This window comes from Globicephala melas, chromosome 13 (assembly GCF_963455315.2).
Source record: "Globicephala melas chromosome 13, mGloMel1.2, whole genome shotgun sequence".
NCBI classification, from domain to species: Eukaryota; Metazoa; Chordata; class Mammalia; order Artiodactyla; family Delphinidae; genus Globicephala; species Globicephala melas.
This window is the reverse complement of record NC_083326.1, coordinates 9,600,341-9,618,306: the sequence shown is the minus strand read 5'-3', so window position 1 is coordinate 9,618,306 and position 17,966 is coordinate 9,600,341. Positions and strand designations below refer to the sequence as shown.

General features: G+C 36.8%; 1 protein-coding gene across 1 annotated transcript in view; it reads right to left on the bottom strand.

Annotated features, from left to right (window-relative positions):
• The window catches only part of DCC (DCC netrin 1 receptor), a 1,168,069-nt gene that overhangs the window by 137,459 nt on the left and 1,012,644 nt on the right, over nt 1–17,966 (bottom strand). Inside the window, exons 16-19 of the mRNA XM_060310806.1 lie at nt 17,776–17,871; nt 11,729–11,961; nt 6,376–6,514; nt 1,045–1,152 (exon numbers count right to left, since the gene is read on the bottom strand). Coding sequence (XP_060166789.1) covers nt 1,045–1,152; nt 6,376–6,514; nt 11,729–11,961; nt 17,776–17,871 — 576 coding nt within the window. The remainder of the gene's footprint in view (nt 1–1,044; nt 1,153–6,375; nt 6,515–11,728; nt 11,962–17,775; nt 17,872–17,966) is intronic.

The window sequence follows — 17,966 nt, the reverse complement described above, 5'->3', positions numbered from 1 at the left end:
TATATGCCAGCTCAAATGGAAATTCTGTTTGTTATTGCAGTAAGAGCAATTTATTAGAGAAAACTAGTCTTCAACTTAAATTTAAACCACATTTGGAATTTTCACATTATCTTTTCATTTTGTAAAATTCAAAAAGTAACTCACATAAAGTAAGTGTGCCATCTGAACTGTTATTTCCAAGCTTATCTCTGTATCACAGAATGACTGAATTGCTTTGTTAATTTATAATAATGCTATCCACTGCTGGTATGCGAGAAAAAGAAGAAACAGGAGTGACTCTTACATGCGCCTAACCCAATGGTTCAAGTTAATTGGACTACAATGTGCACATTTTTAGTTATACAATATTCTTCATAATAATTATATGCTATGGAGACATGTATTAAAAGCCTAAAGTGACCATTTAAATGCAAAATCTCTGATAGAACTCCATTATATTTTTCATACTAAATTAACGTTACAGGCTTCTAATGGATGCTTTAATTAGGCATCGATGTTATCAGAAATATTTGGCAAAATAACATCTTTCACTGTGAAATACTCATTAAGTTCAATTTCCGTCAGTCAATATCAAGTGTTTTCCGAGCCTTATGATTTAAGTAAGAAGCTAAAAGCTAAGTGAGAAACTAAAAATCCTCAGACAAACCTCCTTCCTATGTTGCCTATAAAAATACACAGTCATTAAGTGTCTTTTGTATTTTATAACTGCCAAACAACCGTCTTCTTTTTAGTCATTTAGGCTCAGAGGCATTCCACTACAAGGTTATCCTAATGCTGCACAGAATCTAAAGCAAAAGGTCTATACTAATGGAATGCACATCTTTCAGGAAGCAACACAAATGAAATGTGTTTGTGTGTGCATTTGTAGGCTCCATTAGAAGAATTCCAAGGTCAGAGGGGGCAAGGAGAGACAATCAGAAAGGGTCGGGGTCAACTGAGATACTGGGACAGAAAACTAATACACAAAAGTCATGAGCAGTGCACAGGAGGTAAGCAATCACAGGACAAGCAGAGCAGCACAGGAAATAAAGCTGAGGTGCCTACCGGTAATTTTTCCATTGGCTTCCAAGGGAGGCTGCCAGCTCACAATGACAGTGCGAGGCTTCCCTTCTCGAGTAATGACTGTCAAATCCTTGGGAGCAGAGGTCGGGGCTGTGAGATGAAACAGAAACATGGCCTTGTCATTGGATGTGAAAGAAAACAGACATTTATGGGACTTCTAATCATGATGTTGACACTCAGAATCTATCACACAGTATATCATGCTTATTTCACCACGCACAGTTTATTTTAGGTATTTGAATTAAACAAGCAAACAAAGATACAGAAATTAATGTTTTTCCATGGAAGTTAACTGACTTTCAAAGGTGTGAATATAGAGAGGAGAACAGAATATGTGTGAATGTAGAGAAAAGCATAACTGGTATTTTCAAGTGAGCGATACACTAAAAATGTAAGAACCATTATAAGAACAAAAAAAAATGGACACATACTTAGTGAGATCGATGGCTACATGTCTCCAAGAGACAAAATTCTGTTACAACTGTAGGATTTATATATAAATGAAAATTTACCTAATTTTATTTTTCCTTAAAAGACAAAAAAATAAAAATAAAAAATAAAGAATTTACATGCAGGTCACAATATCTTGCTTAGGTAACATACTAGGTATCTCCCAACAAGAAGGCAAAGAAGTATTTGAAAACAGAGGAAATAGAATCTATGAGGGTCTTAGTATCAACCTGCTAGGAAGTAAAGATGGCAAGAAATGCTGTCTTGCTTAGAGCTACTTTTCCCACATGTTGTTTGATGGAAACAGAATTTGTCACCCCCAAATATGCCTCTCTGGCATAAGAATTAAGCTGATTATTTTTAAGAAACAACACAGAGAGGAAAAGTTCTGAAAACCGAGTAGAAGTTACTCTTTCGTAAAAGGAAAATTTATACGTTTATAAGGGTATCTCCCTCTTTGTGCCAGGAAGAGGAGGATGGTAAGGAGGCAGAGACTTAAATGTACGTAACAACCATGCCCTTGTTTACTGTGATTTGCCAGAAAACTTCCCATTACTGGCTTCCCACCCTCCAACACCTTTTGTCTTTAGCTGGAGATGGTATTGAAAGTGGTGGCCATTTTAGGGAATTACTGTTTTCCTGGGTATCTCTCATATATACAAGAGGTATACTTATTGTCAATCTTCTGTCTGTTTTTCTCCTGTTAACCTGTTTCTTATTACAGGGCGCCTCAACCGAGAACCTGGAAGGATAAAAGGATTTTTCTTCCCCTAAATTGTGCTCAACAAAAATTTAAATATACTTCACAGGCGACAGCAAACTGGCCAAGCTTGTCCAGTATCTTTCAGGCTTCCTTTGACCTGCTTTCTCACTCTTTGAAATGAAATATGCTTTGAAATGCAGTCAGTTTTCCTTCTAGGCAGCTCACAATGCCCAAGTCTACTATCCATAGTCTTTTTCAATTACCCCCAATTTGACATAGGCAATGTCAGAATGTCTTTAAGTTCCAAGCTTGGGTTCTGGAGGGATTTCCTGATCTCTGCACAGGAGTATTTGTATATTACAAATAGGTAAAACTTGGTCCTAATTCTGAATTCCTCTTCACTCTTATAATTTGCTTCGGCTCTTCTGTTGACTGTAACAGTGCAGAATCTGAGTATTATCAACACTCTATTTCCAGCTTCTCTTCCTAAGAGAATTCCAAATAGAGGGACATCAAACATTCTCATCTATCATACCATTTGATTTCCAATGCCCGGATTCTCCAAGCCACTAGGATACCAGGTTAACCAAAGTTGCACCAAATTGTAATATCCTGACAAAGTACTTAATATACTTAACTTTTTTTTTTAAGAGGGAGGAGGAGAAGGAAGAAGGAAAAGCAGAAGGAAGAGAAGGATGAGGAGAAGAAGAGGTCTAGTGTAGTAGATCCTTGAGTAAAGAGACTGTATATTAAACATACTTTAATATATATTTTAATGAAAAGAAAGAAAGGACATTATGCAAAAAAGATTTGTAATAGCAAAATACCAGAGAGGCTGCTACTTTAAAGAAGGGTTAGTTTTATAAAGAGCTCATTCAAGATATTTTCTAAGCCACAGATAGGAAGGTAATATATAGCCACAAATTAGAATATTATACCAAACATAATAAGAAATTTTCCAATTTTGGAAGTAATTAAAGATCTGTCTTTCTAACTAGTCAGAATAGTCTGTTTTTTCTTAACTGTGTTAAAATTAAAATTGATGCTTATTTAGCAAACAAATGATGATGACTAGATTGCTTCACTGACTCTAGGTTGATATTCAAAAGATATATAATAACTCCAGCTTTAGCAAAATAAGACATTGAAGAGCTGGTTACTTTTCGAAAACAAAAAAACAAAACAAAACAAAAAACCCTGAAAACAACCTAATGACTAATCTATTTCAGGTGCTGAGCAAATTTTTCTTTTTCCTCAAGCCATGTGACTGTTGGTAAATAGAGATTCTGGTATGGGAATCAATGTCTTAGTTGTTTAGGATTATCATATGAAATGTATACTATTCCCTCATATTTATTTTTTTTTTATTTAAAAAAAAAATGTTGGATATTTATAGTGGCCCTAACAGGTTCAGTGACCCCTAAGTCAAGCAGAAGGAGGTCTTCGGTCTGCTCTGCTTCAATCTCGTGGGTTCTCCTGTAATAATCTTTTATAACTTCTTACCTGTCTTCATTGAATTAAATGATATTACTAACAATAAATACCAGGCCCTGCAGGATGTATACTTTATTTTCTTATACACTCTCGTGTCCCCAAGCTGTCCATGAAAACTATGCTCCCGTCGCTCTGATCCGTTCGTAAGCGTCTCTTTAAGACATCTTTCTGATACTTGCTTGTGTATTTTTGAGCATGCTGCTTCCTTCCTTTGGAAGGCCCTGGAATGGATACCTGGCAATCCACCCAGGCCACAGCTCCATCATTATTTCATTTGTGAAATCTTCCCTGACTTCTCCAGACAGAATTTATACTTGGATCTGTGTGCTCTGACTCCAACTTGGCCAAAATTCTATGATTGTATTTTTCATGTTACTTCAAGGTTGTATTTTCAAAATATTTTTCTTCTGTATTAGATTATAATTCTCTCCAAGATAAAGGCTGTATTCTCTTTACCTTTTATACCAAGTTTCTATCTCAGGACCTGACAATTAAAATGAACCTTATTGGAAACCCGTAATCAATATCTCAGACAACTGGACACGCACTGCCCTCTGGTTTGTCTGTTTCTCAAAGGACTTTTCCCATGCTTAAATTTCTTTGTTAAGTGTATGAGTGGATGGTAACATTCAAGATTTAGAAGATTTCCAGCCCTGGAAATCGTATTGGGCATTTGTTTTTAGACTGCTCAACACCCCATTCCCGCCTTCATTTAGAGAGAACACTTGGATTTTTCCTTTGGGAACAAGTTCTCCTCTGTGTCACATGAGCTGGGTAGCAACATCAAATAGAAATTTCATGGCCTACATCTCACTCTCTTTAGCTGTGTGATTCTCTCTTCTGGGAAACTGAATGTTGATACAAGAAAGGAAAACACATTGGAGTCAAACCACCGTGAGTGTAACACCTTGAAGGGAGAGTCCCATAGTTCCTCATCTCTAAAGCCTGGGAATACTGCTGCTTCTTGTCCCCTCTCCAAGACTTCATTATTTCAGCTGTCCTTCCAATTATTTTTATTTTATTTAAATTAACTAGAGTAAAATTAGGGATTCATCACCTGGACAGAATGAAGTGTTTCATTTCAAGAATCTGTCAGCTGCCATTACCTTTATTATTAGTAATTTCAGCACAAGTGCATAACAACACAGCCCCATATAGTCTTTGTGTTATTATGGAATTAGAAGCAAACGCTAGAGTTATTTCACTTCATTTCCTTCTCCCAGTTATAAAACCTGCAGACACTTGTGAATTACTTCTTGCTTCTCATCGTCACCCAGGGGTCTTATCCACATGCTATTTACACCTCTGTCCAGGTCATTATCTGTTTTGACAGTCACCCTTCCTCCTAGCCACATTTCTAAAAGTTAATATCTTTTTGTCAGCAATGGGTCTCAACCCTGACATCCGTACAAGGCTAGGCAGTTGAGGAGAAATCAATAGGGTGCATTTATCAAGTCAGATGTTGGTGTGCATTTATGTTTATGACAGGGAAAAATGAATGAGGAAATTACTACTCCTTCTATTTCACTCAGGGAAGACCAAATGCCTTACTGGTTTTCATTTAACTCTTTTCATCTCCTTTTAAGTTAAAAAGAAAGAGCAGAGCCTTTATTCTCCCCATAGTTCATAACTCATTCAGCTTGTCTTATTCTTCCTAAGAAGCTAAGAACATTGACATCCAGGGCAGAATTCTAGGAGAATGATTTAATATACATAAACATGTAAAAGAGAAGAAGAAGGTATTGAAATTAAACAAGTAGAAAAAAAACTTCTTATAGAAAGAAGTACCCTCAAATTGTAAAAATATTCACAATGAACTTAGAGTTAAGGTAGTAGCCTGAAATAAAAATTAGAACTGCCATGCCATTGCGCAAATTCTAATGGAAAAAGAAATTCAACTTACCCAGATAAAAGTTTTACTGGCATATTTTTTTTAAATTTGGAAATGTGTGGTACAGTTTATCCCCACATATGATGTAACGCCATGAAAGCAATCAGAAAGTACGTTAAACCCTTTTTGCTTCAGATGTTGTATTTCTGTGAACTATAAATGCCAAGTGCACTGCATGTCTGCTAAGGTTATAAACTCAACATTTATGACCCATAGTAAACATGACTGGTAAAATTTACAGTGAATTGCATTTACTCTCAACTTGAACAATTGCAAAATGCATGAAAGTTTTCCATTGTGTTGTCTTATTTCCAAACAGTGAACATGACCCCCCAGAAACTTCTTCCCACAGTCAGCTGAAGTTATTTAGGGTAAGCATCCATGAGACTACAGTTGTAATGCAATATTTCATTTTGTATCTAATTTCTTTCCAAAAAAGTAAATACCTACTATGTCTGTTGATCAAAGACACGCATGCTTTGGACAGAGTAAAATGCCTTTGCTTAAATGTATTGAAAAGAAGATTTATATTCAGGTCTCCTAAATTAACGTACAGATTAAAACCAGATCACTTAATACACTGGGGACTCATTTTCTTCTTATCTAGAGTGGGGAGGATAATATTAGATATAAAAATGCTACGAATGATTTTATATAAAATAAGGTATAATTTAGACATCATGGTGGACACGGGTTCCAACTTCCTTGGTACCCGGAAAACAACACTACCAAATATCAAGAGTAGAAATTTCAAAGCCAGCCTTTCTTCACATACCTGCTTCATATGTGGTGGCATGTGCAGTCATGCTCCATGTGCTGGACCTTCTGTTTTTTGTTACCATGACCGAGAACTCATACATTGTGTTTGGTTTGAGGCCTGTTGCTGTGTAACTCAGAGATGTTGTGTCTTCTGACTAAACAAGTGGGAAATAAGAAAAGAGAAAAAGAAATGAACTCTATCAACTTGGTAAATCAAGACACATAAGAAGACTATCAAAGGCCAACAAAAAAGGAACTCATTTCCAAACAACGGAAGACCTAGGACACAGCACTGACTTTATTTCCTTTCTGTATCAGTTTACACTGGCTGATTGTACATCTAAAACCTAATCAATAAAATCAGATGTTATGTTGTTAAAAGGGGCAGATAGATGATAAATTTTCCCAAGTGAGGCAATAACCACAGAGACAGGACCAATTCCACTTCCTCTGTCAGTTCCGTTTTTAAGGTTATCTGCACTGACTTTAACTTCAATTTATTTCTAATAATTGCAGTCTTTTTTTCAGAGGCTTTAATGTTTTATATATTTTACATAGATTGTTATGATTATTTGCCCACTGGTAATAAAATGAATATTTAGAGCTCTACTGCTTATGATTGTTAAAAAAACTCTTTATGATACAAACTTTTAGTGATTCCAGAATCTATATAGCTGTTATAAAGAAAATGGACAAAAGCAATATTGTGTCATGTGATTTTCTTTCTTTGTGCACAGGTCACGTTAAATATACACTGAAGTATGGTCATTGGTGCAGTTGATCAGGAAGAGAATAAATTGGATAATATTAAATGATTACATTAGTGTTAATATTTTTGGTCTTCTGAATACATTCTTTGTCTTTTAAACAACAGGTTAAGGATATTTTAGTAGAAAGTAAATTGTCTGTCTTTATCGTTACTCAAAAGATCAAAATTGTAATGAAGAAAAAGGTTAATCTCCCAGGTTAATGTTTATTTTCCATATCATCAGGCAAACTTAAAACTATTTATGCCTATTATAAATATCAATGTATGCTTGTTATTTAGATCTTGATCATCTTCCAAGGTTAAATATTTACTTTTACTTTTAAATTTATTATATTTGTTATATATCCATGTCTAGGAAAATCAAGGAAAACTTTTTGTCTCCACCTATGTCATACCTATCTCCTCCCTTAGCTATTCTAGTGTGGTATATCTTTTTTATTCTACTATGAATCCTTCTTAGATTATAGCTATGGAAATCCTACATTTCATTATAAAATCAAATAAATATTTAACTGTTCTAACAACATTTCGATGATGTGCCCATCCATCCTATTTAAGTGATGACCTCATAAACATTTATCAGAAGCTCTTAAAAATAGCTGTAAAAATGTATGCCCTAAATAAATGTAAAAATATTTTGTAGACTAAGATGGAACCCCATCAAATAAAACATGAAATGGGCAGCTCGTATCTGATAGGCCGATATGACTTCCAATCTTTCCCTCCTTCCCTGTCATGAATACCTCTAAGTCTTAGAAATGGAAATAAGGGGAGAAATTGGGCAATGAGAAATATTTCAGCTAGAAGGGAAGACCACACTTTGATAAAACTAGTCTCTTTGAGCATAGACACAACTGGCATTTGGGAGGCAACTAAGCAATACTGTCCTTTGTATTTCTTAAATTCTTATATGCCTTGTTTGTATTCTTGAATGATACACTTGCATTCTATAAATGCCATTAATTCACTGATTTTTCTCAGGAACTTTATGAAAAGTTACTATTCAACATAAATCATTAGCCTGGAAGTATTGATACTTTGGAAAATCATGGCTGTATGTGTGTGTGAGGGGTGGGGCAGAATACCTAGGTACTACCTCTCTGAGCCTCAGCTTCCTCATCTATAAAATGGAAATAACTGTAGCACTGACCTTACAGTGCTATTTAAAGTGTGAAATAAGTCAAGTAAAGCATAGTACATGGCCCAGAGTAAGTACTAAATAAATGTTAGCTACAATATTTTATTCATTGTCTAGTGTGAGATATGGGCACTCTATGTGTGTGGTGTATACACACACACACACACACACACACACACACATATTTACAGCATTTTGATAAATTCTCCATTGAATTGTAAACATCTTGAGGGCTGAGACTGAGTCTTGCACAACTTTCTATCTCCTGTAATATCCATGCTAGTATCTGGTAAGCACTAGTCAATAGTCAATGAATGCATTTTGAATGGGAAGTCATATAAAACATCAAATGATGAATCACTTTAGTAGAATATAAATTACAGAAAATTTCTCCATTTGATAAGGAAGGTCAATATACAGTTTTGGACAATCAAAATATGAATGTCTGGATTATGGCTTGACGTGGGACTGAAGTAGAAGGGTACTCCTGGGGGGAGAGGCCTGGATAAAGCCATCAGCTTATCTGAGTTCCAGCTCTAGTTTCATGGGGGATTTTGTCAAGTTATACAACCTACCCAAGTCTTCATAAAGGTCTCTACATGCCTACTTTGCTATGCAGAATCTTACTTATTCTTTTTATATTGATAGTATATCAATATCCCAATCACATAGATAAAAAAAAAGATTAAACAAGTTAAGTCACATGACAGGACACAGGAAATCCAACTCTAGAGTCCATTTGACTCATGTATGTATTTTTCCCCCATTACCTTGTGTTGCTCTGCCTAGCTTATAAAAAGCTTAGTGGGGAATGAGATGAAGTAACAGATATGACAGTGGTTTGAAAAGTTCAAAATGCAAAACCAAAGTAGTCTATTACTATTATTTGTAAAATTTAAATTTAATGTATGTCTTTCTAGTAGACCAGATATGCTCTACATTTTTCCTTGCTATCCAGCTTACCTAACTCTTTCCTCTAACCCTGCTTCTCAGAGTGTGGGTGTAGAGTGTGTATGTGTGAGTGAGGGATCGAACGTTAGTAATGGAAAGCCTTATTAGGTCAGGGAAGATGATGGGGAGAGAAACAGTTAACCTATTTCTTTCAATTCTCATACTTCAATCCAGAAGAGAAAACAGCCTCTCCTTACAGAGGATAGCTTTTGGTTGGGTCTCACACTGTAGGCATTCTTTATGAGACTCAATAATCCTGTGTCTGTTCTATTGACTCTTCAACTGAAAAAAAAAAATGCCTCCAGAAATTCTGAAACTCAAATCATTCTGCAGAGAACAATCACTGTCCTTCAGAACATTTTACGTACTGGCAACGTACCCACAGCCACTCTGTGAAATGAATGTATCCACAAAGTACAGCAACCATGAGCATAACACTTTTAAAGCAGTCTTTTAAAAGTAAACTTAGAATTGGGTAATCTGTATATAACGAGAGTTTTTAAAAAATGCTCTCATGTGTTTCATCAGTTGTCTTATCTGATAATGTTACCCTTATTTACAGTTCTGCTGAGCCTTAAATCTGATACTGTAAGGAGATAGAGCATATTTTATATCAATGATACTATTTGGATGTGCCTGGAGAGTTTCTCCTAGTACCTGACCTAGCAGAGAGGCAGAACCAAAGAAGACTGTTTTTTAAATGGTTTCAACTAAAAACTGATTTACTATGAAATGTGAATTTTACGCCACTTAAAGGCTGAATGAAACTAGAAGCAGATCCAGCATGGCTACAGGAGAAAAGAGGCAGACTTACAAAATTATTGGTGGGATTCTCCTTTAATCTGGGGTTTTGAGAGTTAGAAATTTCCAAAGGATATTTTCATCCCCCCAAATCACCACTGGCTTGAGTCTGGATTAAGCAAGACAGCAGTTTAGTGGAAAGAACATGGGATAAAGTATTGGGAGATCCAGATTCTCCCTGAAAGTCACCCCAGTAGAGTGGTAAAGAGAAGGGATATAAGGGGAGTATGAAGACTGTGGAGTGCCCGGGTTGAACTACTGGTTCCTTTGTTGTTGGGTAACATTTATGCTCTTTTTCTTCTTCCAGTTTTATTGAGATATAATCGACATACAGAACTGTGTAAGTTTAAGGTGCACAACATCATGATTTGACTTACATACATCATAAAATGATTACCACTAAACTATAAGTTTAGTGAATGCCCATCATTTCATATAGATACAAAATTAAATAAACAGGAAAAATTTTTTTCCTTGTGATTAGAACTCTTAGGATTTATCCTCTTAACAACTTTCATATGTAACATACATCAGTGTTAATTATATTTATCATGTTGTACATTACATCCCTAGTACTTACTTATTCTTATAACCGGAAGTTTGTACCTTTCGACTGCCTTCATCCAATTCGCCCTCTCCCCGCCCCCGCTTTAGGCTCTTATTTCCAAAGCTACATTCTCCACCCCAAATAATCATCCTGTGAATATTTTAAATGTGTTTTATTATAGTACCTCACTTGAATAACTTACGAATTCTTTGAAGTAAACCTATGGAGCTGAATGTATTATGCATTCCAAAATTATAAGTAACGATTTTAAGTATGTGAAATAACAGCTAAAGCATGTTAAACTGCCTCTATGAGCTGGCATAGTTCTAAGTAAATGGTAGGTGGTTAGTAATTACTGTGGATCTCATTTTATTCTACATTTGTGTATTGTTTAAATACACTACTAGCATGTGGTAGGCTTAGGAGGTAACAAAATCGTTCCAGTATATAAATAACCGTTTGTTGGAGTTGCTGAGGCTGGCTGAGAGAGATTTGAAGGTAGTCATGACAGTGCCTCAAACATGTATCTCTAAGGAGCTCTTAGGGGGGTTGTGAGATGACTCGGTGATAGGACAACAATAAGGGAGGTGGTCTAATTCATATTAATTAAAGGGGAGTGTGCATTGTGGATCTTCTTTACCACCTGAGGGTGTTTCAAGGCTAAATGAGGAAGTAGATGTTAATGGCTTAGAGTGTGTTCACCATCTAAGGATGGTATAAAATAATCATCATGTATTCCTTTTCATATTCACTATAAGATGGGTCTCTGTAACATTTATAGGGGTGCCTCTGGCATAAATCTAGATTCCAAATGAAAAGAAACACAGCAAAATCTGTCCAAAAAATGAGTGTAGAGCTCTGCTATTTTCAAAAGAAAATGGCGCTCCCTTGTACAAAATCACATTATTTATACAAACCCAACATCTGGTGGAATTCAAATAACACTTTGCAGCTCTTGACATTTTTCTTCCTTGCCTTAGAATTGTTTCCCAAGACACAATAATTCCCAAGCCAATTTTAGATACTGAGTTCTTAAAAGGCTTGGTTTTCCATTTCATGTCACTGCAGCAAAATGACTCATGCCAGTTCAGGATGCATTTAAAACAATGTATTAAACAAATGACAGTTCACGTGGAATTTCATACTATCAATTCGAACTTCACCTTGTATTTCGCATTCGCAGAAAAGCTGATCCTCCACCGGACAGTGTAAAGTCGCACTTCGGACGATTTTTGGTTCTTAGGGACAGAGTTGTCTGCCCAGCTGACCCTCACAGCATCGTGGGTAAGAGCCACAGCCTGTACACCTACTGGTGGGAGCATGGGGGTGGAGACATCTGGGACCGAGGTGGGGAAATCATCAAGCAAAGGATAATAATCAACTGGGTCAGTGGGATCTGGGTTTAAAAACCCGCCAAATGAAACAAACAAATAAATACATAAATAAAAGAGTTAAAAAAATAAACACCAGTGGCAACACATCACAATGAGTTAAATGCATGGCAGTAATGATGAAAGGGAACATGAGAAGAACAGAAAAAAATACAATTAATTCAATCGGAAAACTCATTAGAAACAGTATTGCTAGATTACAAAAGTAACTGACTGTTTTCCATAATTCACTCATTTCTTTAGAGTGGTTTTATCAATTTGGCTGTCACGTCTAGTTATATATTTTAAAAGTCCATTTTTTTCTTGGAATGTTGTACCCTGTTTCTTAAAAGATCCAGTATAGAATTCATCAGTTTTATAACTATGCAGATAACTTAAAATAACAAAATACTAAGGAGTGTCTGGTTTATTTCCTCCTGCAAAGGAAATAAATGCCTACCTAATATCTGCTTTGTTATTTGTTTTTCTCCTCCTTCTCTAACTTGATTTGCTTTCTCTAATGCATTTATTATTGCTTAGATCCTACCTGCATAAATATTGTTTAGGTAAGAAACAAACAAAGGATAAAAGACCAAAGGGCCCTGAGGTCTACAGCAATCTGTCTATGGCCATGACTGCACAAAGCCAGACCAAGTCTGTGGTCCTCATGGTTCAATGATGTGATAATTGGGTTTACATAGCACATGGTTTGGTTAGATTGAAATTCTTAGAGAAAGTGTAGAAGTGTCCATTTTACCCACATTCTCACAGAGTAATTAAGTTTTTTATGGCATTTCTATATCTACATGCCTTGTTTGAAAATTTTAAGTTCCATGGAAAGACTTCATATTACTGGGTGGGGAGACAGAATGAACTACCTACAACCTGATGAGATTTGTGCTGAGATACACACATGCTGAGATACACACATCCATAACACAAACAGAATCTGCATAATGATGTGTGTGGTTTCATAAGATTCTCTAGAAAAATCTTATATTTGTTTTTATGCTGGGGATGTCAGAATCAGGGGAGCCTATTTTGTGGCTGTAGTTAGAGTCCAATTTTGAGTCTTTTATTTATTACCTAAGACATTTAAATCTGTTAAAATTTTCCTTGAAATCATATAACATGTATCCTCACTAACAAAAAACAAGATGAGCTCGTAGGCTGGGCATTTGATGGCATTTGGGGAGATGAAACGTACTAAAATGTAGAGTATCTGAAGCAGTAAACATACAGAGCTTATCTTTTTAAATACAGCACAGAGACTAAGGGTTGATTCTCATGATTACACTTTGTCCACTGAATTTTAAATGTCTACCCCCTACTCATCACTGTTTTCCAATGAATTATTTAGTCGTTTACTGGGCTGTGGTCTTTGGAGCAAAATATAAAATCTGAAAACAAAAACAGAACAAAAGGAAGACCAAGAAAAAAAACCCCAAAACAACAATAGAAAGAGAGAGAAAGAAAAATATGTGTTTAAAATTTAATGACAGAGCCCAGGCTTTTTGTATGTCCTTTGACGTGTCTTTTCATTAAGGGCTCCTTTAAACCCAAATGGATTTATGAAATGATGAAGGGGCAGCTGAAGACACTGCAGCCTCTAGGAGGATCGCAATCTGTCATCAGGCTGGCACATGGGTGGAACCTTTTGGCGAAACGAGAGCAGGTGCTGCCTCACTTGACTTGTTTCTATTCACAGCTGACTTACCAGGAAGACTGTTATACACAAGGGAGGATTACTCTCAAACACAAACTCCTTTTAGATCAACTCATATTCACGTTACCCTATCTGTTGTTTCTTTGCTTAATCTAGTTTTGTTGATACACCTATACTAACTTTACAGTCTTTCACAGGTACTCTGTGTAAGATTTTGAAAAGTCGTGATTCTACTTGAAGAAACGGTAATACTCAATCCTGTTATTTCTGGATTTTAGAAAAGTATGTTTTCCATGACTTCTTGTTGAGTTTCTTGGAGTCTCAGTTCCAGAATGCATCCCTAAATTTCAAGTAATGCTGTTTGTTGGTATATATCTACGAACTTATGTAATTCAAAAATTTCTAACCTGGACAAGTTTTTCTTGCTTATTTTAGAGGAGTTGTTTTTTTTTTTTTTTTCCCCCCCACTCATGGCTTGTCATTCTATTTGCCACTTCCTCCAGAGCTGGGCTAATACAATAGCCATTAGTTAAGTGGACAGTTTAACTTTAAATTAATTAAAATTAAATAAAATTTAAAATTCATTTATTGTGTTGCACTAGTCAATTTCAGACGTTTGACAGCCAAATGAGCCTCGTGCCTGCCGTACTGGATAGTACAGACACTATGGTATTTCCAGCAAAGCAGAACTTAGTAGCAGGTGGCAAGCACTGCTCTAAATATATGCCACATGTACTGCTAATTATCTTCCCCTCTCAGGTCAGAAACGGGGTAGTTGAATTAAAAACTACCTAAACCAAGTACCTACACATTTTTTTAAATTATTTAATTAATTTATTTATTTTGGCTGCGTTGGGTCTCTGTTACTGCACACAGGCTTTCTATAGTTGTGGCGAGCGGGGGCTACTCTTCGTTGCGGTGCACAGGCTTCTCATTGTGGTGACTTCTATTGCTGTGGAGCACGGGCTCTATGCACTCAGGCTTCAGTAGTTGTGGCACGCGGGTTCAGTAGCTGTGACTCATGGGCTCTAAAGCACAGGCTCAGTAGTTGTGGCGCATGGGCTTAGCTGCTCCGCAGCATGTGGGATCTTCCCAGACCAGGGCTCGAACCCATGTTCTTTGCATTGGCAGGTGGATTCTTAACCACTGTGCCACCAGGTAGTTTAGGTAGTTTCTTAGGTACCACCAGGTACCTAAACACTAACTGTTTAGCAGTTATTTTGCTGATAAACAACTTTTTTTTCAGTTATTTTTCCCTCGTATTCCTGAGTGCCTTCTATACCACTGATTTTCAGTGGTAATATACAAAAGAGTGAAAAAAAAGACAAAAACACAAAACATAGCTTTAAACCTTTTGCTAAAAAGAGAAACCTACTCAATTCCTAATAGTTGTTTTGGTAAGAACATATAAGCGTATGGTCAACATTCTGAAGTTCAAAACAAGCTTTTACAAAACATGACACAATTGTACTTCATAGAGACATTTATAAAACAAATGAGAATAAACAAATTCAAACAACACACCTCATTATTCCCCTGCTCTCTTCCCTTCTCCAGGCTCAAAATGTCTTATTTTTACAACAATATGGAATAAAATTGCAAAAAATGCGCAAAAAACTGAAACAACCTGCCCATTTGACCTAGTGAAACCTTCCTTGGCTCTAGCACTGATATGTTCCGAATGAGATGAGGTCCAGACTAGACCAGCATCTAGGAGCACATCCATCTGGAAAGCACCATAGCCTGATACTTACTCCAGCCTGATGCATTTACTGCCTTTGATTTTTTTTTTTTTTTAATTACTTTATGTTGGCCTCTTCCAAGACTGCATGGGAATACTTTGCAGAAGCTCAGAGACCGAAAATATCTTCTATGTAGCCCTTGGACACATTTATTGAAAGAGTTTCTCACCGAATCTAAACCTCTGATTCTGTTTATTTGTCCCTTGTTCTCCATGATGTGTGAAAACAGAGTAAAATAAGTCTGCCACATCTAGGCAGGGATGTGGAAGGGGCTGGTTTTATTCATCCTCTCCAACCCCTTATTGACTTTTCTTCAGTAAGAAAATTCCTCACACGTTTTCCAACTTTCAGTATTACTTTATTTCTCAGATCCATTTGGATTAGTCATAGCAGGAAAAAATTGTCTTATGGATCACTGGTATTATAGAAACCACTCTGGGAATGCCATATGCTAAGAATTAAAGAATGACAACAAATGCTCAGGGGAAAAAAGTTAATAACACCTCAAATAGTTCTTTCTGAGCAACCTATCTTCAGCGTATCTGAACTCTACTATCGCTATTACTATTAGTTTCTGCTCAAAAATCGACTTTTGGCAGGTCATCTTAGTGTTTCTTCTTTGTGGGCTTTAGTTTTGGTAAGAAAATAAGAGTTCTAAAAGACTGACCATGGTACAATTTTGTGTGGTCTGACCACAAGCCACATCCGTGACTCTTTACCATCTTTTAACCTAGGCAAGAAAGAGCTGGCTTACTGAATAAACGTTATGGGAAGGACGGGCACAGCCAAAGTGGCTGCTATCTCTCAAAGAAACTTTGGCAGAGTAAGAGAATAAGGGGAAGAGGAAATCCCAGCCACCCTCCACCACGTTATCTTGTAGTTTCCATCCCTGCCCTCTAATTGCCTCATCTCTCTATATTTAGAAATAACACGCTTGACAGTAAATATTCTCTAGGGTAATAGTTCTTATTTACCCTTTTTGGGGAGCCATGGGCCCTTTGATAACACAATGTAAGATATATACTGTCTCCACAGATAAATTAATATACTGACATGCACCCAAGCTTTTGCATACCACTTCAGACAGACCATAGATATTGAAACCAGCAGCCAGAGAGTCAAGGAGACTCTGGAATAATATACTTGCCTTACAAGGAAATCTGGTTGGAAGCAATAAAGGGATGATGCGCTCCGAAAACCATCACATAACAACTGTGAATTTTGTTTACAACTGTAATTCTCAAGATAAGTTTATGAACGAAGCTTCTGGATTTGGAAAACAAACTGTACAAAGTTCACATAAATTTAGCTGGTAGCAGAAGACACAGGACTCCATTATTTATTTTATGTTCATTTATTCCTACCTTCCAGGACTCATACTCAGGCACCCCAGTCATGTTGCATGTCCTCTGGGGCTCGCTATGAAATCCTGCTCTCAGACCCTTTGTTCTCACTCAGGTGAAAATAGCTGAGAAGTTGAATGAGGTCTGAGGGTTGTGGGTTTTGAAAGGGGGCAGTATCAAAGTATTCATTAAAAGGAGGGAACTCTTGGGTTTTACTTTCACATTACAGAAATAAGGCTCTTGGGGGTGGTCATGTGACTTTGGGTCATGTGATGGGTCATGAACAAGACTCACAGAGGTGGTACTTACTCTGCTTCTGAGTAGGTCCAGCCTGTTCACAAACAGGCTCCGTAAATGGCTTGGGTCTCACTTTCTTACCCATCCCTTTCTCATTGGGTCTCACTTTCTCACCCATCCCTTTCTCATTGGGTCTCACTTTCTCACCCATCCCTTTCTCATTGGGTCTCACTTTCTTACCCATCCCTTTCTCATTTCCTTGAGCCCTGTTTCTCTCCTGTGCCACCTTTCAAGTCCACCTCACATAGCAATTCCTAGAGGTGAGAAGTCCTTGCAGCAGCCAATCCTTTTAATGTGCAGACGCTGTTGGGGTGACCTATTGGCCCAGCTCAGAAAGAACCCACTGGGTGACACAGCCAAATCCAAGCCAGCCCCATGAGGTCAGTTCATCCTCCTCACATCAGCTTGAAGGACCCTCTGCAAAGAAGCAGGTGTCCATTCAGGCGCTTGGTGGCCTTTTTTGCAGAGACCCTCTTGTCTACATTGCATTGATTTGAAACAAGCTGCCCAGAGGAATGAAGAGTGGTATCAGGATGCCAAAACGTGAAGCTACTGGGAGAAGACAGAATAAGAGATCTATGTTCTCTAATTCCATATACTAATTTATAGACTGAATCCCTCTCAAATTTGATAACCAAAAAAATAATAAATGGTGTGTATATATATACACATAAGGCTTAGGACATGATTACATACATTTTTTCTTTGTATTTTGTTTTGTTTCACTTTAGTTTGTTTTCTTCACCATAATTCAAATATCTTGTCACGAGAGGATTAACTACTTTAGCTTACCGGTTATAGATCTGGTGGTAGCACTTTCATAAAGAGGAACTCCTTCTCCTGCATTGTTAAAAGCTTTTAGGGAGATTACATAATGGGAACTTGACTCTGGAGAAAAACAGAAAAAATATGAACGTGTTGATTTATTTAATGTATTGAAATACTCAGGATAAACATTTTCCTGAAATCAAATTGAATATAAT